The sequence below is a fragment of the Chlorocebus sabaeus genome, chromosome 14, assembly GCF_047675955.1.
Source record: "Chlorocebus sabaeus isolate Y175 chromosome 14, mChlSab1.0.hap1, whole genome shotgun sequence".
Lineage (NCBI taxonomy): Eukaryota > Metazoa > Chordata > Mammalia > Primates > Cercopithecidae > Chlorocebus > Chlorocebus sabaeus.
In genome coordinates, this window is record NC_132917.1 from 42,552,221 (window position 1) to 42,579,370 (window position 27,150).

At 49.9% G+C, this 27,150-nt stretch overlaps 1 protein-coding gene across 2 annotated transcripts; it reads right to left on the reverse strand.

Moving 5' to 3' along the window:
* Window positions 1–1,015: 1,015 nt before the first annotated feature.
* Window positions 1,016–26,368, reverse strand: HAAO (3-hydroxyanthranilate 3,4-dioxygenase). 2 transcript variants are annotated; one of them, XM_007970811.3, is made up of 11 exons: window positions 26,183–26,368; window positions 22,545–22,623; window positions 17,816–17,899; window positions 17,172–17,278; window positions 4,429–4,518; window positions 4,079–4,122; window positions 3,635–3,780; window positions 1,789–1,857; window positions 1,524–1,606; window positions 1,337–1,445; window positions 1,016–1,203 (listed from the first exon to the last, which is right to left on the reverse strand). In XM_007970811.3, the coding sequence occupies exons 1-10, from the start codon at window positions 26,260–26,262 to the stop codon at window positions 1,367–1,369; spliced, it is 861 nt and encodes a 286-aa protein (XP_007969002.1). In that variant the 5' UTR covers window positions 26,263–26,368; the 3' UTR covers window positions 1,016–1,203; window positions 1,337–1,366. The 2 variants fall into 2 exon arrangements, with proteins under 2 accessions (XP_007969002.1, XP_007969001.1); XM_007970810.3 differs by having other exon boundaries at window positions 1,016–1,445.
* Window positions 26,369–27,150: the final 782 nt, after the last annotated feature.

Consider the following 27,150-nt stretch of genomic DNA (forward strand, 5'->3'; position numbering starts at 1 on the left):
CTGTGCTCCCAGTGGAGTGTAGGAAGGCAGTGAGCCACTGGGCTGGGGCTGCGGGAGACAGGGCTCAAGTGTTCTTTTCTAGAGGAAGCTTTGAGTCCACACAGGGACCCGTTCTGTCCAGATCTGTCACTCTCATGTGCATGCCCTCACTGACTTCTCATGGAAGTCCCAGGAAACTGAGCTGTGCCCGCTGCAGGTTCCACGTTCTTGTCTCTGCCCACTGGTGCCTCTGAGGCCTCCAGCATCCCTAGACGCCCACAGCAGGCTCAGGGGGCCCTCTGGAGTCTTTGAACATGGCACCTGTGCATGACAGGGGAGGGCAGGGGGCACAAGGCCAGACCCCCCACCGACACTGCTGAGCTCTTGGTACAACTGCATGCCCCTCCCCAGGCTGCTCGCAGTCTTTAGGTATTAACAGTGGTTAGTTCTGGGTGGGGGGTTTTGTGTATTTCTGGGTTTTCTATAGTTAGCACAGATGACTTCTGTTATTGGAAAAAAACTCAACAGATGCTAGTGTTTTAAAGTTATGTAAAAAGACAGCCTGGGCAACATGGCGAAACCCCCATCTCTACAAAAAAGAAAGAATAAAAAATATTAGCAGGGTGTGGTGGCGCATGTCTGTAGTCCCAGCTACTCAGAAGGCTGAGGTGGGAGAACCACTTGAGCCAGGAGGGTCAAGGCTGCAGTGAGCTGTGATCGCACCACTGCACTCCAGCCTGGGTGACAGAGTGAGATCCTATCTCCAAAAAAAAAAAAAAAAGGTAAAAAGAATTAATGAGAACAGAGAAGGAAGTGGAGAGATGACATTGGCTGTGCTCCCAGGACCAGGCATGGAGCATGCGTGGATCAAGTCACACACACAGTGAGGAATGCCCATCCACAAACAGGATGCCCAGTAACAGACCCTCCAACACGTCCATGGTCACCTGGTGCCCTGATGCCCCAGACACACCACATGGTCCTGGGGGCCACATGGGAACGCCAGTGATGACTGCCTGCAGCAGACCCACAGGTGTGCGTTCACCAGGAAGCCTTTATTGAGGGCCTTCTTGGCGGGGAAGTGCTGCACTGAGTCTGCAGGGACAGAGGAATGGTCAGGAGCTGGGCCAGGAGTAGACCACCTGGCAAGACTGGCAAGGCAGTAGGCTGAGGCTGCCGGAGAAGATGGGGAGTTGCTGCCCGCTCAGGGGCATGGCATCTGGGCTGAGAAAGGCAGGAGGGTGGGTGACGACAATGTCCAGGTCTGTGGGGGACACAGCAGCAGTACACAGAGAAGCGGTGGGGCTGGGAGAGTGGTTTGGCAGGGATGGCACTCGAGGGTGCTTGCAAGGCACACCTGTGGCTGCTTCAGGCCATGGCAACGGGGTCACCACAGGGGCTTCTTGCAGGCAGGGTCCTGGGTCACAGACAGGGCCACAGAGCCTTGTGTTCGCTCCCAGGCATACCTGTGGACACACAGATGAGCAGGGCTCACACAGAGCTGGACCCTGAGGATCCCAGGGAAAGCCTCCCCGCGTACTCACGAGGTCCCAGCTAGCACCAGGAGGCTGTCATCAGGGGCCAGGCTCAGGTGCTGTCCCCCCATTGTCACCACCGAGGAGCCCTCCTGGAGAAGAGGAGCAGGAGAATCAAATGGAGACTGTTGGGCCTCAACACCTGGGTGAATGTCTGAGTCTGCCTGGGCACCAAGGCCCCAAGAGTGGGCCCCGTGTGGGAGTCCCAGTCCCAGGAGTGGGCTGATGCCCTCCGGCAGGGGGTTCTGCAACCCTGTCCCTGGGCCCCACTTGCCAGCTGCCACAGCCACACGTCCACATTCTGTCTCAGGCCTTCGCTGCTGCCTTGCCCATAGGCAGTCACCTGGTGGGAGGTGAAACAGAAACTTCTGGTGCCTCTTGCCCCACATGGGAGATGGTCTTGAACCTGCCCCCAGACACCAGGCTTGCTTGGAGCAGGGTTGAGGCCCATAAAACAGCCCCATCACCATGTGCTGAGCAGAGACCAGGACTTGGAGAGGAGGCTGCCTGGGCTGCAGGCCTCCCTGTGCCCGCCACTGCCAAAGGCAGGCATGTATTTGGGATCACACATGCCTGCCTTTCACGTGCAGTGCACCCATGGTCCCTCTGATGTGTGCTCATGCGAAGGCATGCCCACCAGGGCACACCAGAGACACATTTACATCAGCTTCCCAGAGGGTGCAACCTCCCTTTCTCTGAGAGAGGTTTTGAGTTTGGCCTCAGGAGGCGGGAGGGACCAGGAGGGTGAGGCTGAGGCTGAGGCCTCTCTGACATGCACCAGCCTGGAAGCACGCAGCTGCTGTGCAGGGCCATGCTCCTGCTGCCCCGGAGAGGGCGCATATTCATTAATGTAAACCGAAGCAGGTAAGAGCAGCGTATGGCAGAAGTGGGGTGCAGGGCTGAGTGGCACTGCTGTGACATGTGCGCATGTTCTCGCAGCCCCGTGTAAGCTCAGGACGTCCCTGGTACCCAAGAGCAGCAGGCCAGGCCTCTATGGGAAGCCTGTGGCCATGAGCATCCCTGCACAGACTGACTCATTCAAAGCCCACGGGACGTGCCAGTGGCAAGCCGTAAAGCACAGGTGAACACAGGTCTCCCTGCACCACGCTTGCCCTCCCAGCCTCGTCCCCACACATGGTACAGGAACACCAATCTGGCCTGTCACTCCCTGCTTCAATACTTGGATGGAGCGCTGTTGTCTTTAGGACAAGTCCTCCCACCTTGCCTAACCCAGCAGACCTACCAGGACCTGGGCCCTGCCTGCTGCTCCACAGTCCACCAGTCACACTTGTACCCCACTCCCCAGCCCCGCCTCTGGCTAACTTCAGCTACTCCCAGTGCCAGGCTGTTTCAAGCCTCAAACAGCTCATGCTCATGCTTCTCCCTCACCTAGAATGCTCTCTCCACCTCCCTTTCTTTCTTTTACAAACTCCTACACTAGCTTTAAAATGCAATGTGCACATCACCTCCTCCGGGAAGCCTTCCTTGACTTCCCTTTCAGCCTGGGTTCCTCCTTTATCCTTCTATAGCTTCCTATAGCTTTTCTATCAGATACTTTATCACGTGATTGTGGCAATTGTTGATTAACTTGTCCATCTCTTTAACAAACTATACATTCTTTAAGGTAGCAACTCTATCCTACTCTCCCACTAAAGCCTGAAACATAACAGGCATTTAATAAATGTGGAATGAAAGAAAGTCAGCCTTGTTTGAATCCCTCTCTCCACCCAACCCTCACTCCCAAACAACTCTCTCCCTTTTGGCTTCCAAGGCTGTGACTGGCTGAAGGCTCAGGAATTCCTAGCGAGGGGAAAACTGCAGACCCTCAGGAAGCTGCCAGTGAGTGGGGGAGCCTCCAACTCTGAAAGTGAATTCAGTTCTTAAAATTGCTTGGGACCACATAGCCTCCACAGACTTCGCTCGCAGCAAAGCCATCGCCCTCTGCGTCAGGGAGGGAGCACAAAGGCCTATGTTCATGTCTACAACCTCTGAAATGTGGCGTGTGTGTGTGTGTGTGTGTGAGTGTGTGTGTGAAAGAGAGAGAGGCAGTGAGAGAGAGACTGGTTCCCATTTTCCAGGGCTGCTGGGAGGATGCCCTGGATGTCCCAGGACTGCATTACCTGGGTCTCATAGGTGTCCCCAAACAGGCTGAGTGGTGCGCCTGCCTGCAGCTCCCTGCGGTGGCTGTCCAGCCAGGCCTCCAGGGACATGGGCTCCATGATGGATCGTGTGCTCAGAGGGAATGGTGGCTCCTTGAGAAGCTGGTCTGCACCCACAGCATGACTACAGTTGGTGTCCTCAGGACCCAGGACCCAGGACCCAGCCCACGCAGCCCCAGTGGGCTGAGTTCCCAGGGGCCCCAGGTCTCAATTGCCAGAACAGGCTCTGGATCCGGCTCAGTGATCAAGCAGCCATGTAGGGGGTACCATTGGCTGCCGTCTTCTCAGTACCTTGAGAACTGGGCAGAATATTCACAAAGGGACTCCCCGGTCCCCTGGACCAAAACCCATCCTATTTTGGAAGAGGAGGGAGGGAAGGAGAAGGGCAGTTCCCAGCGGCCTCACCAGGGATGGGCTTTCCTGTTCTGTACTGCTCAGAGCTGAAGAACCTGCAGGGACGAACAGGCAGGAGCAGGAGTGGTGAGCACTCCCATTGGAGTGACCAGCGACACACACATACACCATACTCACGGTCAGGTGCAGGAGCCCACACACACTCATAGGGCCCTCACACAGCTGTGTGTTTGCCATCCTTTCCCTCCCAGCCCCGTGCTGCTGCTCCTCCCTCCCCCCAGCGGCACTGGGCTCTCTGGGCCAGGCTCCCCACCCTGGGAGGGGAGACTTTCTCCCAGGCCATCAGGTGCTGATGCAGAGCCCCAGGAAAGCAAGAGGAAGGGGCTGGGCTGGGCGCTCACTCCTGGATGATGGGGGCCAACTGCGTGCCGAGGTCCTTGCAGTAGAACCACTTCTCAAACAGAACGTCCATGGTGTCGCCCACATAGTACCTGCCAGAGCAGAGCACAGGCAACCCTGCTGTCCCCATCTGGGTGGCTTCAGGGCAGCCGCACTCAGGCCTGGCTCTGCTGCTGTCTGCTCCACCCGTGTTAGCACACCCTAGTGGTCATTGGTTACTTAACACCTTGCTCTTCAGAAGCACACGTGCGCCCCGAGAGGGGTACTATCCCCAGAATTCATACAGCTCTGTCCGGTTCCCAAAACTAGACCCAAACTAGTTCCCGAAACTCGACAAGGCAGATAGAAGTCTGAGGCTCAGAGAAGCTGAGCAATCTGGCAAGGATTACACAGCCTGTAAGTGGTGGAAGCAGGCCAGTCTCAAGACAATCTTAGAAACTTAGAGAGCTTCTAATCACAGTGCTTTCGTTTTTCCCAAAGAGGAAGCTAAGGCTGAGCCTGAAACCAGGGCCAGTGGCTGGACGCTCTGCTGGCCTGCAGTGCCGTAGGCCAGAGTGCACGGACACTTAAGAAACCAACATGGCTGAGCGCAGTGGCTCATGCCTGTAATCCCAGCACTTTGGGAGGCTGAGATGGGTAGATCACTTGAGGTCAGGAGTTCAAGACCAGCCTGGCCAACATGGTGAAACCCTGTCTCTACTTTAAAATAAATAAATAAATAAATACAAAAAATAGCCAGGCATGGTGGCAGGAGCCTGTAATCCCAGCTACTTGGGAGGCCGAGGCAGGAGAATTACTTGAACCGGGAAGCGGAGGTTGCAGTGAGCCGAGATTGCACTGCTGCATTCCAGCCTGGGTGACAGAACAAGACTCTGTCTCAAAAGTAAATAAATAAGTTAAAAAAAAAAAAAAAAGCCAACACGCAGAAGATGTCCCCCAGTTAAGGGGTTCTTCTCCTGTCAGGGTCATCATTGCCTTTGAGAGTTGGAGCAAAGCTTTGAACTCTTTTCTGGGATAAGGCCCACGTACCTGTACATATAGCCTTCAGTAGACCCCTAAAGCCCACCCCAGCCCCCAGCCTGGCTCAGTGAGCTCCTCCCCTGGCCTGAGGAGCACCTGGCAGGCTGGGATGGGCCCCAGGTCCCTGTGTGTGCTGCACATGGTGGGTGCCAGGAACGCCTGTTGACTGAATGCCTAATGCCCAAACCCAGCTCCTGGGCCCAGGCCAGCTCTGTCTGCTCTTAAAAGGGATGTGGTCCTGCTGATGGGAGATGCTTTACAGACACACAGCGCATCCACACACCTGGCAGCCTAAATCCTAGCCTGGGATGGAGCTGGCCCCGGAAAGCTTCATAACTGGATGGCAGTGCCCTCCGGGAACTGCCTCTGGAGTGGCATTTTAATGTTGAGTCCCTGGCTTTTATTAAAGGTCAAAAGCAGCCAGATGAAATGTGTTATTGAATTTGCTATAAAATGATATTGAGGACACCATCCTCTCCATCAGACTCCCTATATTAAAGTCCCTTGGGACAGATTTTTTCTAGAAGATAAGACCATGTGTCTGTCTCTACAACAGACTGTTACACAGTGAATGATTATGTAGCCATTGTGTTTTTTGAAAAGATTTAATAGTGTAAGAAATACTCGGCTGAATGTGGTGGCTCACAACTGTAATCCCAGCAATTTGGGAGGCCGAGGTGGGTGGATCACCTGAGGTTGGCAGTTCGAGACCAGCCTGGCCAAAATGGTGAAACCTCGTCTCTACTAAAAATACAAAAATTAGCCAGACGTGGTGGTGCACGTTTGTAATCCCAGCTACTCAGGAGGCTGAGGCAGGAGAATTGCTTGAACCCGGGAGGCGGAGGTTGCAATGAGCTGAGATTGTGCCACTGCACTGCAGTCTGGCGACAGAGTGAGTCTCCTTCTCCAAAAAAAAAAAAAAAAAAAAAAAAAAGAAGTACTCATGAGTTTCTTTTAGGTAAAAAAAGATATAGCTATGCATAGAAATCAGACAAGACGGAAGTTTAGGTTTCATTGGTTTCATTGGTGACATGACAATTTTTTTGTTTTCCCTTTTTTATTATTTTGTTTTCTTGAGATATAATTCACATACCATCAAATTTATCCTTTTAGTAACAAGTAATTTTAATTTTGTTCACTTCACATTCCTGTACTTTTCCAGATTTTGAGAATGAATGTGTATGACTTTGATAATCAGAAAAACCACAAGTATTTTAAAAATGCCTATTATACAAGACATGTGGGCCATAGTATCCTCATCCTGGTAACCTGACGGGAAACTTGAAATTTTTTTTTAGTTAAAAAAGGCAACAAACAATGATAACGCCACTGCATTCCAGCGTGGGTGACAGAGTGAGTCCCCTTATCAAAAAAAAAAAAGAAGAGAGAGAGAAAACCAACCAAACAAAACACTGTTGAGCTTTTGGAAAATCTCTATTTCCCTGAGCAATAGGTTACTTCCTCCTTTCAGCGGAAAAGAATTGGATGACTGGTCAGAACCAAATGAGAACCCCGGCTATGGAATCAGAATGTCAACAGCAGGGCCTGTGTTCTTCCCCTCTTTGGTGCTGACTCCCGCTCCTCTTTATACTGTCCTGGCCCTAACTCCGTATTTCTCTATAATGCCAGATCTAGCAAGTAACGCTTTAGCAACTTTAACTTCTTTGTAATGATAACAGCACCTCCACCATAGGATCGTTGGGAAGACTCAATGAATAAATACATACAAAGGCCTTAGCCAGGCATCTGACAACATAGCAATCCGGATGACATCTGCCATCCAGATGTCAGTGCGTGTTGTGGAATGAGCTGGGGTAGAGAAACAAGCTGAGGGAGGCACTGGCCGTGACTCTAAACTCTGGGGGGAAGCAGCAGTTCTGGCTGCACTGGGGGAGGTGGGTGTGACTTTGGAAGCCCTCTGGCCCGCTTTCCACATCCCACCCCTCCCAGAAGACCTTGTGAAAGGAAAATATCTTGGGTCCCTGAAATCACTAAACTAAAGGGAAATGTCAAGCTGAGAACTGCTTAGGGCAAACCTGCCCCCCATACTTTTTTTTTTTTTTTTTTTTGAGACGGAGTGTAGCTCTGTCGCCCAGACTGGAGTACAGTGACGTGATCTCGGCTCACTGCAAGCTCCGCCTCCCGGGTTCACGCCATTCTCCTGCCCCACCTCCCGAGTAGCTGGGACTACAGACGCCCGCCACCACACCCGGCTAGTTTTTAATATTTGTAGTAGAGATGGGGTTTCACGGTGTTAGCCAGGATGGTCTCGATCTCCTGACCTTGTGATCCACCCGCCTTGGCCTCCCAAAGTGCTGGGATTACAGGCGTGAGCCACAACGCCGGGTTACCTGCGCCCCATTCTATTCAAAGTGCCCCTCTGCTCACTGAGATAAATGCGTATCTGATTGCCTCCTCTGGAGAGACTAATCGGAAACGCAAAAGAATGCAACCCTTTGTTTCTTTTCTCCCTATGACCTGGAAGGCCTTCCCTGCTTTGAGTCATCCTGCTTTTGCTTTGAGTTGTCCGGCCTTTCCGGACCGAACCAATGTCCATCTTACATATGTTAATTTGATGTCTCATGTCCCCCTAAAATGTATAAAACCAAGCTGTGCTCTGACTCTCTTGGGCACACGTCAACAGGACCTCTTGAGGCCATGTCACAAGCATGCGTCCTCAACCCTGGCAAAATAAACTTGCTAAATTAACTGAGACCTGTCTCAAATTTTTGGAGTTGACATTTTGATAACCTCAGAGGGATTCTGAGTGGAGGTGCCCCTGACCTTTGACAAATCTCCTAAGGGTGCTTGGTACTGGCGTGAGCTAACTTTATGGCTCAAACCAACAGGACAATTTGCTGAGGTCTGGGAGCACCCCCTCTAGGGAATCCCTGATCTCCCCAAATTTGGTCGAGATCTAAAGTTTATTTCGCTGTACAACTCTCTCTTTCTTTTTGAGTTTTACTTGTTTCCAACAAGGAAGGCAAGTTTTCCTGTTTCCATGGCAATGGAAGGCAGGTAACTCATTTATGAAGTTGGAGCTCGCTTCCAATAGGAAAAAGGAGGTTTTTTTCCTGCTTCTAGGATGGTAGAGAGCTGTCTTGAGCCTGAGACGCATCCCTAGGTAAGTAGCTGAATTGAGGGTTTGTCTTGGCTAAAGTTAACGATCAGCTGCTCTTAATTTCTGCTGACCATTAGAGTGCTCAGTGATCATGGAAGCTGTGTGATCATTTGTTTTGCTTAACTGTTTGTTGTTGTTGTTGTTTCTGTTTTGTTGTTATTTCAGTCTTTTTCCCATTGGGTTTGATCAGCTCTGCCTGACTTGATCAAATCCTAAAGAAGTTCCAAATTATGGGAAACAAGGCCTCTGGAGTGGCTAAATTCCCCGCCCTTCCACCCCCAACACACACACACACAAACGGCCAGGCACAGTGGCTCACACCTGTAATCCCAGCACTTTGGGAGGCAGAGGCGGGCAGATTATGAAGTCAGGAATTCCAGACCAGCCTGGCCAACATGGTGAAACCCCGTCTTTACTAATAATACAAAAATTAGCCGGGCGCAGTGGCGCGCACCTGTAATCCCAGCTATTCAGGAGGCTGAGGCAGGAGAATTGCTTGAACCCGGGAGGCGGAGGTTGCAGTGAGCCAAGATTGCACCACTGCACTTCAGCCTGGGTGATAGAGCAAGACTGTGTCATGGAAAAAAAAAAAAAAAAAAGCTGGTCTGGTGGGGGGAGAAAAAAGTCCAGCAAAAGGAGAAAAAAAAAGATGAAAGATTTTTTATTTTGACTGCTAAGGGGCTTGATTTACATAACAAGGCCACCTTTTGCTAACCAGGCAAAACTGAAAGAGCAATGGCTGTACTTCCGAAACAGCAGCATTTGTTTTCCTGCTGAAATACAGTAATGAGATTTAAAAAGATTTTTTTAAAAGAGGTCAATGGTTAAAAATCAGCTTAATTAAAAGCTAACATCCAAGGGGTGTGTGTGTGTGTGTGTGTGTGTGTGTGTGTGTGTATTTAACCTTCATGTTTTTGTTTTTGTTTTTCTCCTAGGACCTTGTCTTTTTTTTTGAGCAAAAGTTTTTTTCTTCTCAGTTGACCGAATTCTGTTTTCTTCATTTACTTCTGCTGTCTCTCCTTTCTCTTGCACCCTCTGCTGCATGAGGGACCTAAAATAGTTTATAGTAGCCTGCGGTTTCTTAAAGAAAGTGAAGAAGGCACTAGACTCCTTTTAGGGGAGAAACCTGTTTTTCCTTATCAAGAATGTAAAAAGATATATTGGTCTCAACTCTTAAACTACTAAAATAGTTATTGTAACTGAGGTTACTCTTACTCTTGAGTTTTTTTTTTTTTTTTTTTTTTTGGAGACGGAGTCTTGCTCTGTCGCCCAGGCTGGAGTGCAGTGGCCGGATCTCAGCTCACTGCAAGCTCCGCCTCCTGGGTTTACGCCATTCTCCTGCCTCAGCCTCCCGAGTAGTTGGGACTACAGGCGCCCGCCACTTTGCCCGGCTAGTTTTTTGTATTTTTTTAGTAGAGATGGGGTTTCACCGTGTTAGCCAGGATGGTCTCGATCTTCTGACCTCGTGATCCGCCCGTCTCGGCCTCCCAAAGTGCTGGGATTACAGGCTTGAGCCACCGCGCCCGGCCTACTCTTGAGTTTTTAAGGAAGAGTGTGGTTTTATTGCTTCTGGGCCTTTGACTAAGATCAAGTGTGGAAGAGTGTGGTTTAGACACTTAGAAATGTCTTTGTTTAAAAAAACCTTTTTTTAAGTGCACTGTAAAAGCATCATGTGGTCTAAGCTCATAATAATTCTCCCTTTTTGGAGACCCAGGATTCAGTGTGGGCTTTGCCCAGAGCTCAGAGATCCAGTTAAAAGATAGGTAGTCCCGATCTAAATAAAATTGGTCTCCTTATACAATCCTATGATAGATTTCTATAATTTTATGTTTGACTTGGTATCCATCTTTTTTTTTTTTTTTGACAGAGTTTCGCTCTTGTTGCCCAGGCTGGAATACAATGGCATGATCTTGGCTCACTGCAACCTCTGCCTCCCGGGTTCAAGCGATTCTCCTGCTCAGCTTCCCTAGTAGCTGGGATTACAGGTATGTGCCACCATGCCTGGCTAATTTTGTATTTTTAGTAGAGATGGGGTTTCTCCGTGTTGGTCAGGCTGGTCTCAAACTCCCGACCTCAGATGATCCGCCTGCGTCTGCCTCCCAAAGTGCTGGGGTTATAGGCATGAACCACCATGCCCAGCCAGCATCCATCTTTAATCTCCCTCTAGCACTATCAGACTTATTCTCTCTGTACCTTGTGATGTAAATTTTGCTATTTGATTTTTCACCTGAGTTGTTTCCTTTTTTTTTTTTTTATTTATTGAGACGGATTCTCACTCTGTCACCCAGGCTGGCGTGCAGTGGCGTGATCTTGGCTCACTGCAGCCTCTGTCTCTTGGGTTCAAGCAATTCTCTGCCTCAGCCTCCTGAATAGCTGGGATTGCAGGCGTCCTCCACCATGCCCGGATAATTTTTTTGTATTTTTAGTAGAGATGGGGTTTCACCATCTTGGCCAAGTTGGTATTGAACTCCTGACCTCGTGATCCACCCACCTTGGCCTCCCAAAGTGCTGGGATTATAGGCGTAAGCCACTGCATCTGGTGAGTTGTTTCCTTTAATACGCAACTTTAAGGCTATTTAGCTGACAACTGCCTGTGGTTGTAAAACAGGTTATCAAGAATCTGAAAGTCTGGCTGGGCATGGTGGCTCACACCTTAATCCTAGCACTTTGGGAGGCCGAGGTGGGTCAATCACCTAAGGTCAGGGGTTTGATACCAGCCTGGCCAACATGGTGAAATCCTGTCTCTACTAAAAATACAAAAAATTAGCTGGGCGTGGTTGTGGGTACCTGTAATCCCAGCTACTTGGGAGGCTGAAGCAGGCGTATCACTTGAACCTGAGAGGCGGAGGTCGTGGTGAGCCAAGATTGTGCCACTGCACTCCAGGTCGGGTGATAGCGCAAGTCTCTATCACAAAAAAAAAGAAAAAGAAAAAAAGAAAAAAGAATCTGAAAGTCTAAGATAGAAAAAAAAAGTTGTTATGAATCTATAAGATGTACTTCTATTAGCATGCCTAAGACATCTATGTATGTGTTGTATACACAATGTTTCACTGCTGAAAATATAAAAAGGGGCTCTAATTAACTAAACTAAATTCCTCTCAAAGTTAGTTCAGCCTATACCCAGAAATGAACAAGGAGAGCTTGGAGGTTAGAAGCAAGATGGAATCATTTAGGTCAAATCATTTTCACTGTCTCAGTTCTAATTTTGCAATGGTGGTTCCATAACTTTAAATAATGACAATCACAATTTTTACAAATAATCTAAGTAAATGATTAAAATAAAATAATTATGTAAATGCAATAGGATAAATACTTGTAGACAACCTTGTCATAATTTAGAATCTAAAGTTAAATAGTAGATATTTCATTATTTGGGTACTTTCCAATAAAAATATATTTGTAGGAAAACATTCTTTCTAAAAAAAGGTGCGTCCTTTTAAAAAAAGTGAACCATTTTGTCTAATTTAAGGCTTATTTAAAGGTCATGTATAAAACAAGATAAAAGGAATCAGGAAATAAAAGAGATGTAAAGAAAGTTATAAAAACAAAGAAGTTTTTTTGTGGTAAGAAAGCTTAAAGAGAAATAATTTCATATGAGAAAGACTCTCGTATGGTAAATTTAGTTGTAGAGTAAAATGACTGGTTGTTGAAGAAGGAAGGATGTTCAGGACAAACCAGAAAGTCCAAGCATAGCATGAATGGTCTGTGTAAGTCACAATAAGAGGACTTATTTTTTTTAAAAAACCCAAAAACTTTTATATGATCAAGTTGTCACATTATTATTAAGTTGGGTTGCTTAGAAAAAAAAAATGAGATTAAATTTTTTCAAAAGTTAAGGTTATTACATCTGTGTATCTCTCTGTATGTGCTTTTAATGTCCTTGTGACATTAAGTTACAGGGCTTTGACTCCTGGGTCTAAAAAGGACACCAGGTCCTGCTAAATTTTTTTTTTTGACTGGAGTCTCGCACTGTTGCCCAGGCTAGAGTACAGTGGTGTGATCTTGGCTTACTGCAACCCTCCACCTCCTGGGTTCAAGCAATTCTTCTGCCTCAGCCTCCTGAGTAGCTGGGATTACAGGTGCCTGTCACCATGCCCAGCTAATTTTTTGTAGTTTTAGTAGAGATGGCGTTTCGCCATGTTGGTCTCAAACTGCTGACCTCATGATTCGCCCACCTCAGCCTCCCAAAGTGCTGGGATTACAGGCGTGAGTCACTGTGCCCGACCAAGTCCTGCTAAATTTTAGACACTGACATCAATTAAAGCCCCATCTTCAGGCCCAGTAGAAGATGCCAGTCAAAATAAACTGCATTCCTGAAACACAGGGACAGAAATTAAAACTATTCAACTCCTTAAGGCCCAGGGACTATCACAGAAGAGGTGGGCATGGGAGATTGTAAGGACCAATTTTGAGAGATAAAATAAGTTCAGTTTCTTGCCGGGTGCAGTGGTGGCTCATGCCTGTAATTCCAGCACTTTGGGAGGCCAGGGTGGGTGGATCATGTGAGGTCAGGAGTTTGAGACCAGCTTCACCAACATGGTGACAGCTCGTCTCTACTAAAAATACAAAATTAGCCAGGCATGGTGGCACATGTCTGTAATTCCAGCTACTTGGGAGACTGAGGCAGGAGAATCACTTTAACCCAGGAGGTGGAGGTTGCAGTTAGCCGAGATCACACCATTGCACTCTAGCCTGGGCAACAATAGCAAATTCCATCTCAAATAAATAAATAAATAAGTTCAGTTTATCTATAAATTAGTCATTAATGTCAAAGGTACACTGATGCAAGACCAGCATATGGGCCCCTGTGTCAGATTTAAAAAGTTTTCTTGAAGCATTAACTGACTCCTAAGTAAAGGTTATGAAAGGTTTATGGAAATTATATCTTATCGTCAAGATATAATTTTTAAAACTATAGTTAATTGGGTTCATGCTATTTTTTTGTTTGTTTTGAGACAGAGTCTCACTGTCGCCCAGGCTGGAGTGCAGTGGTGCGACCTTGGCTCACTGCAAACTCCGCCTCCTGGGTTCAAGTAGTTCTCCTGCCTCAGCCTCCTGAGTAGCTGAGATTACAGGTGCACACCACCATGCCCAGCTGATTTTTGTATTTTTGGTAGAGACAGGATTTCACCATGTTGGTCAGGCTGGTCTCGAACTCCTGACCTTGTGATCCCCCTGCCTCAGCCTCCCAAAGTGCTGGGATTACAAGTGTGAGCCACCATGCCTGGTTTCATGCTATTTTTATTAGAGCTTATTGTTTGGAACAGTCAGTCTCTTCTCAAAGAATGAAGGTTTTCATTTCTTTGAAATCCTCGAGTTATTACTTTGGTTAAATGAACGATCCTATATTGTGATATCAAGAGTTTTAAACCTTTGATATTTGACAAACTTTCCAAAATCAAATGATAAATTATATCTTTTTCTGACCTAATTAATCTGTTAAGATACTGGGTTCCCTAATGTCCAAAAATGACATAGTTATTTGGTATAAAAATTATACAGGAAGCATTGTCAAATATGAAATGGTGTTTGGTTTTCTTTGGGCTGTATTTGTATAAATATATTATTGGTATGCATTCTAAAATTATGGGAAACTCCTATAATCCTGATAAAACTTACTGCACATAATCAGTAATAATCATAATTGTATTAAATTATTGTGTGCCACAGAAGTAACAAATTTCCTTGCCAACTGTGTCTTTGACTATGGCTGCCTTAAAACTTTTTGTCATTCACAGACAATTGTCCTGTTTTGGTTCTCTTTAGGAGGTGGCTTTAAAATCAGCTCTAGAACTCAGGTGCTCGTTTTTTTGTTTTTGTTTTTGTTTTGTTTTTTGATGGAGTCTCACTCTGTTGCCAGACTGGAGTGCAGTGGCACAATCTCGGCTCACTGCAACCTCCGCCTCCTGGGTTCAAGCAATTCTCCTGCCTCAGCCTCCCGAGTAGCTGGGAGTACAGGTGCACACCACCACACCCAGCTAATTTTTGTACTTTTAGTAGAGACGGGTTTTCAACATGTTGGCCAGAATGGTCTTGATCTCTTGACCTTGTTATCCGCCTGCCTCGGCCTCCCAAAGTGCTGGGATTACAGGCGTGAGCCCCCGTGTCCAGAGAACACAGGTGTTCTTAAATGCAGGTTTCTGATAACTTTGGAGATAGTGACATTAGAATAGAGAAGAAAAACTTTCAGGACTCTCATGGAGGGCTGAAATGTTCATGAATATCAAGCATAACAGGAGTAAACTATGTAAACTGAACTCATAGAAGACGAAAGTAATCTTTTTTACTTTTGCTTTAAATGTTGCTGATCCTTTGTTTTGTTTTTTCAGAGTCAAGGAAACTTTTTTTTGAGCTATTGACAGTTTTTAACAATTTATTATACTCCCATGAACAAAATTTGGAGCATATTTTTTTCTCTCTACCTGATTTCTCCAGAATTTGGAAGCTATTTGTGAGTATTCTTAACTTATGGCAATACCGTTATGTGCATAAGTGCAGTAAGAATCTGTTTTCATTTTGCAACAGGACGTAATTGGAGAAACTGGTTATTTTATTAAGGCTTTGACTGGAATGGTGTGCTTTCCTTTAAGGAATCAAGCTTGGTTTATGGAACCAATAAAGACCCCTTAGGGAAACTGGCCTCATACCTTCCCTGTATAGGGTTCCTGACCTCTGATAAGTAAAGGCCCTGTTTCTGGTGACAGGCCCAAAAACCCCAAGTTTACCTTGGAACCTCAAGAAGATCACCCAACTCATAGGTATTTAATAGCACATATCCATGGCTAGGCTTGGCTTTAAAAATAGCTCTTATCTGAGATTCCTTCTATGGAAAAAAGTTCCATCAAAGTCAGTTTAAAAGCCTATGTAAAAAATAATTATTCTTGGCCAGGTGTGGTGGCTCAAGCCTGTAATCCTAGTACTTTGGGAGGCCGAGGCAGATGGGTCACCTGAGGTCAGGAGTTCAAGACCAGCCTGGCCAACATGGTGAAACCCCATCACTACTAAAAATACAAAAAATTAGCCAAGTGTGGTGGCGGGTGCCTGTAATCCCAGCTACTCAGGAGGCTAAGGCAGGAGAATCACTTGAACCCAGGGGGTGGGGGTTGCAGTGAGCTGAGATCGTGCCATTGCACTCTAGCCTGGGCAACAAGAACAAAACTCTGTCTCAAAAAAAAAATTATTCTTGCTGCACTGTATACAAATATTAGGCCAAGTATAATAAAGCAAATCAGTCCTACCATGATTTGTCTTTAAAATGGGAAACTGGAGAGAGAAAAATTATGTTTTGAAAACTATAGTATACCTGTTGTTAGATTCTAGTCTTGCCTAATGTTCTCAATTTTTATTATTTTTCTACGATTTGGACTGAATTCTAATTTTTCTTGACTACAAGTTTTCAAAATAATGTTTTCAATTTTTTTACTCTTTTATTTGTTTGTTTTTCCTAACTTGGAGTCACTGAAAGCTGAGCTGTGCTTTCTTAAAGCTCTGAAAACTGAAGCCAGACAACTTAAACTTCAGAAGAAAATATCAGCAACCTATTTACATACCTAAACCACTCTCATACCTGCCTAGTGATGTGTGAACTTCAGAGCAATGTGGCCGATATCGATTTTCCAGGATTGCTCTTTCGTTGGTTGTTGTTTTTCTTCCTTCCTCCCCATATTTTCTCCTTGTAAGACATGAGACTTAACAACTTTCTAAAACTGAACTTCCCTAATAACTTGGGATCTACCCGTCTAGGAATAAACCATCCTAGCCATGAGAGATCAGACAAAACCTGGGACCAGAGACTCAATTTCTTCTAAAATGCTTTCTCCAAAAGATTTTTAAAAAGAAAAGGGGGAAATGTGAAAGGAAAATATCTTGGGCCCCCAAAATCACTAGGTAAACGGAAATGTCAAGGTAGGAACTGCTTAGGGCAAACCGGCCCCCCATTCTACACAAAATCACCCCTCTGCTCACAAATGCATATCTGATTGCCTTCTTTGAAGAGGCTAATCAGAAACTCAAAATAATGTAACCATTTGTCTCTTATCTACCTGTGACCTGGAAGCCCTCTTCCCACTTTGAGTCTTCTCACCTTTGCTTCCAGTTGTCTCACCTTTCCAGATGGAACCAATGTTTATCTTACATATGTTGATTGGTGTCTCATGTCTCCCTAAAATGTATAAAACCGAGCTGTGCTCTGACCACTTTGGGTACATGTTGTCAGGACCTCCTGAGGCTGTGTCATGGGCACATGTCCTCAACCTTGGCAGAATAAACTTTTAAATTAACTGAGACCTGTCTCGAATTTTCAGGGTTCACAACCTCATGAAGAAAGCACAGATTCTGATTCCAGCCAAAGGTCATCAGGCTGAGTGGGCTTCCAGGGGGTCACAGAGAACAGAATCCACCCCACCCAATCCACCCCACCCTATCCCTCCACCATCAGCCAACAAAGACAGGATCTCCACTGCCTCTGCTGTGAAGCCCTCCTGCCCACTCAGTGGCCAGGACATGCTTTCTTGAGTCTATCTAGGATCCTTTCAGCTGCAGTTTGGAGCTGTGCTCCTTTGCTGTTTGCCCTTTCTCCGCCCCAGCCCTCCAGACAGAATTTACCTAAGACCATCTAGCTCAGTCTCCAGCCGCCTTCGCTCAACCACCAGCCCCACGGTGTTGGCAAACCTCTGTGGTGAGTGGGGCACCCTAGCAGGCAGGAGGAATATCTGCAGTGGTAGAGATAAGGTACGCAGTGAGGCCACTATCCCTCATGGAGACCTTAGCACCCCCAACATCCTGGGCATCCGCAGCTGACCCCTGGGCAGCAGAGTGGTACTGCTTGTCCACCCTGGGCCCTCTTCTCTGCCCAGCCTCTACACCGGGGAACCAGAGGGAATATTGGACTGTGCTGAGGATGGAGCAGCCTGGAAGAGGGAGGATGGAACAGCCCGGAAGAGGGAGGATGGGGCGGCCTGGAAGAGGGAGGATGGGGCGGCCTGGAAGAGGGAGGATGGGGCGGCCTGGAAGAGGGAGGATGGGGCGGCCTGGAAGAGGGAAGATGGGGCGGCCTGGAAGAGGGAGGATGGGGCGGCCTGGAAGAGGGGGGATGGGGCGGCCTGGAAGAGGGAGGATGGGGAAGGGGCAGGTTGGCAGGTGGGGTGTGGGAGAGCAGGAAAAGGTAGGGAGGATAAGACCTCAGCCAGGGCCAGGATTCCAGCTGTGGCTGCCTTTCTTTTCCCCACCCTGCTGGGATCTGGCCTCACCTCTCCCTGCCGAATGACCACATCCCGGTGTTTGCCTTGCTCCAGGACTCGGAGAACCATGTCTCCCTCCAGCTGGTAAAATACCTGTGGGACAGGAGAGAGGCTTGGACCCTCCCCACTTTCTCTTCCAGGTCCTTGGCCACTGCCCAGGCCCTGAATTCTGACTGGGAAACCTGAGAACTTTCTGAAGGCCTCGGAGCTGATGGGCAGCTCTGTCACTTCTGTCCCGAGGCCTGTCTCCCCAGTGCATACCATGGAGTGCTGGGGACACACGGGATCATGTCTTGGACATGCAAGTGATGACCCAGGTATGCAACGGTGGTTACCTGGCTGGCGGGCAGGAGCTGGGTGAAATGCTCACTGCAGAAGTGAATGAGCCAGCAGTCAGGTAGGGGACCCACCCATTTACTGTGTGCCAGGGGCTGTGCCAGGCACTTTTCCACCAGAAACTTTACAGCAAAGCCTCCAAAGGTATCATTAACCCCATTCAGCAGAAAACAAAGAAAGAAAACCAAGGCTCAGAGGGTAAAGCAGCTGGCCTAAGGTCACATAGCTGGTTACTCTCCAGCCGGAGCCGCAGCTTGGACCTAAGCCTGTATGTGGCTCTGGAGCCTCTGGCCAGGGTGACACCTTGGCAGCAGGTGGGGCTGTAGAGGTTGCTGGCAGCCTGGGATGAGTTAGGTGCTGTGGGGGATGGGAGTATGTGCCTCTTGTACGCTCCTGGGCCAGGGGGGCGGGGGCTCCTACTGCATTTTTCCGATTTCATCCTAAGTCCCTAATTTACTGAGATCACCCCATGGAATTGGGAGGAAGAGGAGAAGGCAGGCCGGTTTTCTCCCCACCCGTCACACATTGCCTAGGTGTTAAAAGCCCCAGCCAAATAGCTGAAGGAATGTTATCAACAGCGTCTACTCAGAGAAACCAAGCTGACCTCGAGGGACCTAGAGAGATGTGGCTCTGCAGTCTGCCACTAGGCACAAATAGTCACCACCCTTCTGAAGGGCAACTTGGCCATGGGCGTGAAGTGCCTTGGCAGTTCACACCCCTGGAGGGACTGTGGGGTTTCTTGGGATGCAGGACCCTCAGTGCTAAAACTGGGAAAGTTCTGGGTGAATCCAGATAGCTGGTCACCATACAACCTTGACCTCAGTAATTCCACCTCAGGAATGAGACCTCAGTTCATCAGAGACATACCTGCCTAGTGGTGTACATTCAAGGCTGTTTTTAATGCAGTGCATAGTTAAAAGCCCTCAGCTCTGCCAGGGTGCTGTGTGTCCTTGGTCAATTCAGTTAGCCTTTCTGTACCTTGGTTTCCTCATCTACAAAATGACAGTTATCTACTCAAAATGGAGCTGTGAAGATGCCAGGGATGCTTTACACATATGTGCTCAGCACATAGTAAGTGCTCAATGAGCCTCTAGCTATTAGTATTGACGATGGTAAGAATGACAAAAGTAATGCTAATATAATTATGGGGAAATGTAAATATTTGATGGTAGATTCAAAATATGGAACATTATGCAGCCATTAAAAACTATGTTTTTGAATAGCTGTTAATAAAAAGGGAAAATGGAAAATGCTAAAGTTATGTTAAAGATGCAAAACTATACCCAGCAGGGTTTTAGTTTGTAGCAATACACATATAACAGAGGCAGCCTGTTCACAGCGGCCCTCTGTGTGGTGGGATTATGAATGAGGTAAGGATTTTTCTGTCTACATTTCTCATATTTTCTACAAGGAACAATATTTACTTTCCTTATTAAAAACAACCCATAGGCCGGATGTGGTGGCTTATGCCTGTAATCCCAGCACTTTGGGAGATGGGAGGATCACTTGAGGCCAGGAGTGGAGACCATTCTGGGCAACATGGTGAGACCCCACCTCTACAAAAACTAGAAAAAATTAGCTAAGTATGGTGATGTCTGCCTGTAGTCCCAGGGACTTGGGAGGCTGAGGTGGGAGGATTGCTTGAGCCCCCGATGTCGCGGCTGCAGTGAGCTATGACTGCACCACTGTACTCCAGCCTGGGTGACAGAGACCCCATCTCTAAAAAACAAAAACAAACACGAACAAACAGAAATCCCGTACATATTATGTCATACAAATAATAAGAAACCTACCAGGTTCTCTTCTAGGGAGCATTTCAGTATGCTCTCCTCCCTCACTCTCCAAGCTGGGAGGAAGCCTGTGTGAGAGTGTGTGAGTGTGTGAGAGTGTGTGTGTGTGTGTGTGTATGTGTATGTGTCTAGGGTCCTTTCACAGTGAGGGAGGGGAGGAGGGGCAAAGGAAAAGTTGGCAGGAAAAGTTGGGAGAGGGGAGTCTGGAGTGACCCTCTGGGCCAGATATAAACCCTTACAAGGCAGGCTACACGGTATTTTCTCTATTTTCTTGCTCTTGTCCCCTGCTCAGAGGCCTTCCCTGTGATGAGGGGCAGGCCTGGCCTGGAGCAGAGGTACAGATCACTGAACAGCAGAAAATCCCGAACAGCTGTGGGCAATCCTAAAGGAATTATGCTCAGTTTGGAAGTAAATGATGTTTGGGGGCCTGGGGCAGGCTAGAAGATTAACCGTACTGGCTCAGGCAGCTAATGAATAGAATCTGGCTTTCTGACCTGGAAAGGCCTTTCAGGCAGGCCAGGCGGAAAGGGCGAGAGGTGTAGAGGAACCATGCATATCAAGCACCAACTCTGCACCAGGCTCTGTGCTCATACTCTATGCACATTGAATTCTTCCACCGGACAGGGGCCGTTGGCCCCATATGCTTATGGAAATAGGCTTGGAGAGGTGATGTGATGTGCCCTGTTCAAGATCCCGGGGTTAGTAAGTGGCAGAGAATCCCCCCAATGCAAGTTCATCTGCCTCTGGCACCCCTGCGCCTGCACGCTCCAACAAAGGAGTGAGGTAGGTGGAGTATAGGTGGTAGGTGGCGCTGGGGAGTGGGGAGCTGGGCCAGGGAGCTGGAGGTACCCTGACCGCTATTGCAGAGGCAGAGCTCAGTGAGGAGGAAGATGGGGTTTGGTAAGAGGTGTGATTTGAACCCAGGTCTGAGCGACTCCCCTTTTCTCACTATTCAGGAGGAGCCCGGACCCTGAGTTACACTGCTTCCATAGCACAGCCTGGAGTTTTCCCAGGCTCCAACTGGGTGAGGATAGGCAGGGACAGAGAGGAGGCTGACCCTTCGCCCAGCAAGTGCTGCACCACCCTGCCACCAAAACCTCAGCAGGGTGGGACCAAGCCCTGTCACAAGCCCATCTCCAGCCAGATTCCTCCCAGCCACCTGGGTGTCCCTTCAGAGTGAGGACACCTGTGCTGGCCAGCCCTCCTCATCTCTCAGCTGCCATCTGAGTCAGGGAATGGGCTGCTGGCCGGGCCCCTCAGGGGACACTCAGCCACCTGAGCTTGGAGAAACCATGGGACGGGCATGGGGCAGAGGCAGCAGGGGGTGAGAAGAGAAGCAAAGACAGAGGGAGACCGGAGAGGTGGGTGCTGTGAACAGGGCTGACAGAGAAGGCCAAAGTCTCTGGAAGACTCCGCAGTCAGCTGTGCCTCCCATACCATAGCCACGCCAGGTCTACCCACCTCCTCAGTATAGTTTTAGATTTTCCTATTGACCTTTTCCACCAAGGAAATGGTCTCCGGTGAGGTGTGTTTGTGAGAAGGGGGTGGCCAGGAGACGTTCAGGGCCCCTGGAGCGTGAGAGGTGAGGGGTTGGCTGGTTCTGCTGCCCCGGGGCCCATCATTCCTCCGAACAGCCTTGCGTGTCCCAGTGCACACATGAGGTGCTCAACAAGTATTTGTTGAACAAGTGATTCTCCCACACTCACTACAGTCCCCGGCTGTGGCCTGGATGCCCTCAGTGGGGACTGTTGATCAAGAGGCTGTTGATCAAGCTGGACTCTGGATCTTGAACCCCCAGAATCAGGCTCCCTGAGAGGACGGGGAGCCCCTCTACTGATCCTTTCCCACCAGAGGAGATTCTGTGTCTCTTCTGAAGGGGACACACCTTTCTCTTTAAATTTTGCTTTTGTTTATTTATTTTGGGGTAGGTAGTAGAGAAGCACAGTCCAAAATTCAAGGTGCAAAAGGTGATTCAAGGCAAATTCCCCCTCCCACCTGCCCCAGCCACAAGCCACGAATGGGTTTTGCAGCCTCTAGTTAAGGGAGGGCCACCCAGCCCCAACTCCTCCTTCAGCTCCAGGCACACCCTACCATGCCTACCCCTTAGCCACTAGCTCCTCCTCCCTCAGCCCCTCCCGCTCCCTCCGCCACCCACTCAGCCCAGGCCTCACCCACGCTATTTTTGCACTTTGCCCCTGTCTGCAGGGGAGGATCTCATTTTGGAGACCAATTGAATCTGTCAAGTTTGTGGGGAGGGGACCAGGACATCCCCCCAAACACGGCCAGCCCCTATATCCAAGGGGCGGATGCCCCACAGCTAAAGCTTCTGTCACCCGCAGGGTGTGGGCTGTTTCCCGGGGCTCCCCCAGCAAAGGTGCTGGCTGTGGAGGTGTCACTGCCTGCCCACCAGCTTGGAGGGAGCAGTCATGCCCTATGATTTCAGCTGTGCCTCCTCCACTCATCAGCCACATGTCCACCCCTCTCCACTTACAGCCACATGTCCACCCCTCCCCAGTCCATCATCTCTGGGCCTCGAGTGGGAAGCGCCCCCTCCCCCCAGGGCCAGGCTCCTTGCCCACAGGCCTAGATCTAGGGAGACCAGTCAAACCTACCTCTTCACCCTCTTCGATGTGATAGTCCTTCCTGGTATTGGGGCCTCCAACGAACATGACTTTGAGCTGCTCCTGGTGCCTGCAATGCGTGCAAAGTAGGGGAGACGTTCTAAACCATCTCCTACGAGTGAAGACAGCAGGGGTCCTTGGGGGGCCAGGAGGGAGCCTGAGGGCCCCTGGGAGAAGGAGCAGGACTGTTTTGGCCTCACTGTCCCTGTCCCCCAACTCTCATCCCCAGTTCATGCCTGCGTGCATCTAAGTGTCTATGTGTCTGGGATCGTGTCTGTGTGACTGTCCCTGTTTGTGTGTCCCCCCACATCCTCTGACCCAACAAGGGGAATGACGTGATGGTGAATCTATGGCTTCATCAACCAGGATCCTGGGCTGTGATCAAGATCTCAAATTACAGGAGAGTAGCAAATTGGAGGCCCCTTCCCAGGATGAGGCAGTGTAGGGGCAAAACGACCTTGACCTGCCGCTCACCCGTGCTGTCTGACTACGGGATCCTGCACTCTGCCCTGGCTGGAGGCATGGCTTCGTGGGTGCAGGAGACTATAACATCTAGCAGGGGCCTCAGGCAGTGTCAAGTCAGTGTGGCATGTGTTTACAAGTATAGGCCCTGGGGCATGTTACTTACCTTATCTGTAAAATAGAGGAACAGTTCTTACCTCACAGAGTTTAAACAGAATACATGAATTAATATTTGGAAGCTCTCAGAATGATGCTTAGCATGTAGTAAGCACTATTTAAGTATTTGATAAAATAAAGAAACCCGCCCGGGCATGGTGGCTCATGCCTGTCATCCCAGCACTTTGAGAGGCAGAGGTGGGTGGATTGCTTGAGGCCACTAGCCTGGCCAACATGGTGAACCCCGTCTCTACTACAAATACAAAAATTAGCCAGGGCTGGCGGTGGGCACCTATAATCCCAGCTACCTGGGAGGCTGAGGCACGAGAATTGCTTGAACCTGAGAGGTGGAGGTTGCAGTGAGCTGAGATCGTGCTACTGCACTCCAGCCTGGGTAACAGAGGGAGACTCTGTCTTAAATAAATAAATAAATAAATAAATAAATAAATAAATAAACTCAATACAGCCCTCTCATTTTACAGCCAATTTAGCCCGCCAAGAGAGGGTCACATAGCCAGGGGACGACCGAACCCGAGCCAGGTCCCAGGCTCCTTGACTCCCATGCTGGCACTGGGTCTGTGGGGCATCTAGTCAGCTGTTTGGAACAAAAGGGTGCCCAAACTCCTCAGTCTTTCTGCTGTTGGTGTGGTGTTACCTTTTTATGGGAAAAATACCTCAGCACCTCCTGAGAACAGCCCGCCCCACCCGCACAGCAGGGTCCCCTTTCAGGGTGCAGACGCTGGGGTGAATCAGCAACAGAATGTGTCTGGGTGCGGCTTCAGGGTCTTCTCAGGTGGCCCTGCCACAGAGGGCGGGGTGAGGGCTTTCCTCTGGGAGGGAAGGTGCCGGGTCTGGGACCATTTGTACACACAGGGCACAGCATTCTAGAGGCTGCCTGCATGGATGATAATGGTGTGGATGGCAGGGGAGGGGCTATGGGGGAGGTCTGAGCCCCCAAACTAGACTGGCAGGTCCTTTCTGAGTGTCCTCTCCTGTGGGCTGCTTTCCAGCCCAGCTGGGAGGCATGGAGACAAGACGGAAGAGCCAGTCTCTTTCCTTTTCCTTCCCTTTTGGGAGGCCGGGCCCAATAAGCCAGAAACACACGTGTCGACCTGATGTTTGAAAAGGTGGATGAGGCACAGGGCAGGAGGAGGCTGTCATGAACAGTCCATGCTTAAAAAACTTAAAGCTGCATAGAGCTTCAAGGAAGGGAGAGAAGCTGCAAGGAACTTGACTGGGGAAGGGTATGCATGAGAGAGCTGGGTGCAGAGGCTCTGAGACTAGAAGCACTGGGGGTGACCTTGGGAAACGATGTTGAGAAGGCTGGACCAGGAGGGTGGACCAGCCGTGGAGTCTGGTCTTGGTCTAAGGGGTGCCAGGGAACCTGGAAAGTTGTTTTTTAAAATCAACTTCACTGAGGTGTAATTTAGATATACACAGACAATTCTTAAACAACTCCACTCAAGAACTCTTTCAACCCATCAGTCAGGATGCACAAACCAGACCTGGCCCTCCTCTGCCCAGAACCCTCAAGCAGCTTCTCATCTTGCTTAGGGGTATTATGGGCTGAATAGGAACCCCCCCTGTCAAATTTATATGTTGAAGTCCTAACACCCAGTACTGCAGAATGTGACCTTATTTGGAAATAGGGTCCTTGAGATGTAGTTAGGTTAGGATGAGGTCATCCTGGAGTAGGGTGAGCCCCTGATGCAGTATGTCTGGTGTTCTTTTAAAAGACGGAAATTTGGACACAGACACACACACGAGGAGATCGCCTTGTGAAGACGAAGGTGGAGGTGGGTGTGGTGCAGCAGAAGCAAGAATACCAATGATGCCATCAAACCACCGAATGCTAGCGAGAGGCCTGGGCAGATGGACGCGAGACCTCAGGGAGCGATGGGAGGACGGAGAGGGAGCGACCACAGACGGGGATGAAGTGGTGGAAGGAGGCAAAGACGATGCTACATCTTTGATTGGGGTGGGCAACCACAGTGGTCGAAGAGATCTTTGAGGAGCTATTGACTGTTGGCCATGTGGTATCGCATGGTAACCAAGAGTAAGCGTGGACTCTGGAGTCGAACTGCTCCATGGGTTGTCTGGAGCCTATCCCACAGGCGCTCTGTGACACTAGAAAAGTTACTTATGAAAATCCCCCCTCATGGCGCTACTGTGAGAATGAGAAGAGATGATGTAAAAACACTCGGCATAGTCCTGGGCCTGCTGTTTGGTTTGAGGTGCCACCCTACTGACCATGTCGTGTGGACACAGCAAAAATGAGGAATGTGAACCTTGATCTAGCCGGCATATGAGGCCCTGCCATGGAACTGGGGGGGTGAGGAAGGTGACCATGCCACAGGGGAGGGCCTGAGAGGTCTGCCTGAAAAAGATGGCAGCTGGACGGCCAACCCTGTTGGGTGCTGCAGGCAGAGGCTACTAGCAGAGGTAGCCTAGGGAGGGTCTGGTGTGGTGTGTATGTGTGTGTGTGTAAGTGTATTCGTGCACACCTGCAAAGAGGGGCTCTGGAAAGAGCAAGAAATCAAGATCTTCCCAAAGGAGCGGATTCTCTGCCTTCCCCTTTGCCTGTGGCTCCTGGCACAGGGTTGGGGTGTGTGATTTGGCTGCCCCCAGGCCTACATTCTAGTGCACTTCCGGGGCCTTGAAAACTACCCTCCCCACACTTTTGAGTTTTCCCAAAATGCACAGTGTTACTTGGGTTGGAGTATTGTTTCTCAGACCCGGAAGGAGGGGTGCACCTTGTCATCTCATCTCCCACAGCCTCAGACCCAGCTCAGCCTTCTTCAGAAGTCAAGACCACAGTCACCAGAAAGAGGAACAGACTGAAGTGGTGGAACCGGAACAGCCTGTCTCCATCTTCCCCCAAGAACCAAGAGATTGAAGCCGCCCTTCTGCAGGCTTTTGGGTCCAGGAACTCGGAGCTGCAAGGTGAGGGCGCAGATGGAGGAGGGGGAGGAAGCAAGGGCAGGGGGAGGCCATGGGGGTGCCGGACTCACATGAGCTTGTTGCAGACGGGGGGCTGGAAGGAGCCCCGGTTCTCCTCCACCCAGGCCCTCACTCCCACGCGGCGCTCCATGACTGTCCCGGGCGCCTCCTCGCAGCGCTGTCCTCCCGCCGTCGGAGGCCCCTTGCTCCGCCCAGTCGCCTTTTTAACCAGAATCCCAAGCTCACGAGGCGGAGCAAACCCCCGCGACGCCGCGGTGGGAGCTTGGGGCCGGCAGACTTTGGCCCCTGGTGGACTTTGGTGTGAGCCCGCCGCCCTCCGCGCCACCCCAGACCCTGGCGAGCGCAGCGGCCGCAGCGCTGGGGGAACGGCGGCCCGTGCCCCCTGCTTCTCCGCGGGGCGGGGGCTCGGTCCCCGCCGCCGTCCCGGGGGCGCCCCACACACTCGCGCCTGCGGTGGGGCCTGCTCCCGGCGGAGGACACAGAATCCAGACCCTTCCTGGGCGCTTGTCCCCAGACGTTCCTTCCCTCTACGCCCCGGGGGGAACCCCAGGGAACGTCCCCAGAAATACTACAGTGGGGAGATCGCGGGTTGGAAGTCCCAGCGCCTGAGAACACGGTGATGGCTCTGGGCTCAAGATTTGGCTTTCCCATCTGGAAAAGGGGAATGACTGCCCGGCCACTCAGGGCTGTCGCGCGCACCCAGCGGGAAGCCGCACGGTGGTCCCCGCAGGCCCCGATTCAGGGCGAGCCCCAGACCCGCTGCGTGGGGCCGGCAGACTCCGCCGCGGGCTCGGCGAGGGGAGCGGTGCAGGCGCCGAGCTGCGGAGTCCGGGCTCAGGGCAGGACGGCGACCCCTCCCCACCCGAGGCCCAGCAGAGCAGCCGCTGTCCTCCGTTCAGTGTCGCAGTGGACCCCGAGCCCCGTGCTGAATTCCTTAGGCGTCTTAGGAACATACTCAGCTCGCACGCAGCTATGGGAGGAATTTGACAGATGTGGACACTGGCCTCAGTGTCCTAGC

Coding starts and splice junctions, on each gene's coding strand:
- HAAO (XM_007970811.3), bottom strand. CDS start 26,262: ATGGAGCGCCGCGTGGGAGTGAGGGCCTGGGTGGAGGAGAACCGGGGC. Junction 17,279..17,815: donor TGGTCATTCGGCAGGGAGAG/GTGAGGCCAGAT, acceptor CTACCACTGCAG/ATATTCCTCCTGCCTGCTAG. Junction 1,858..3,634: donor GGGACACCTATGAGACCCAG/GTAATGCAGTCC, acceptor ACCTCCCACCAG/GTGACTGCCTATGGGCAAGG.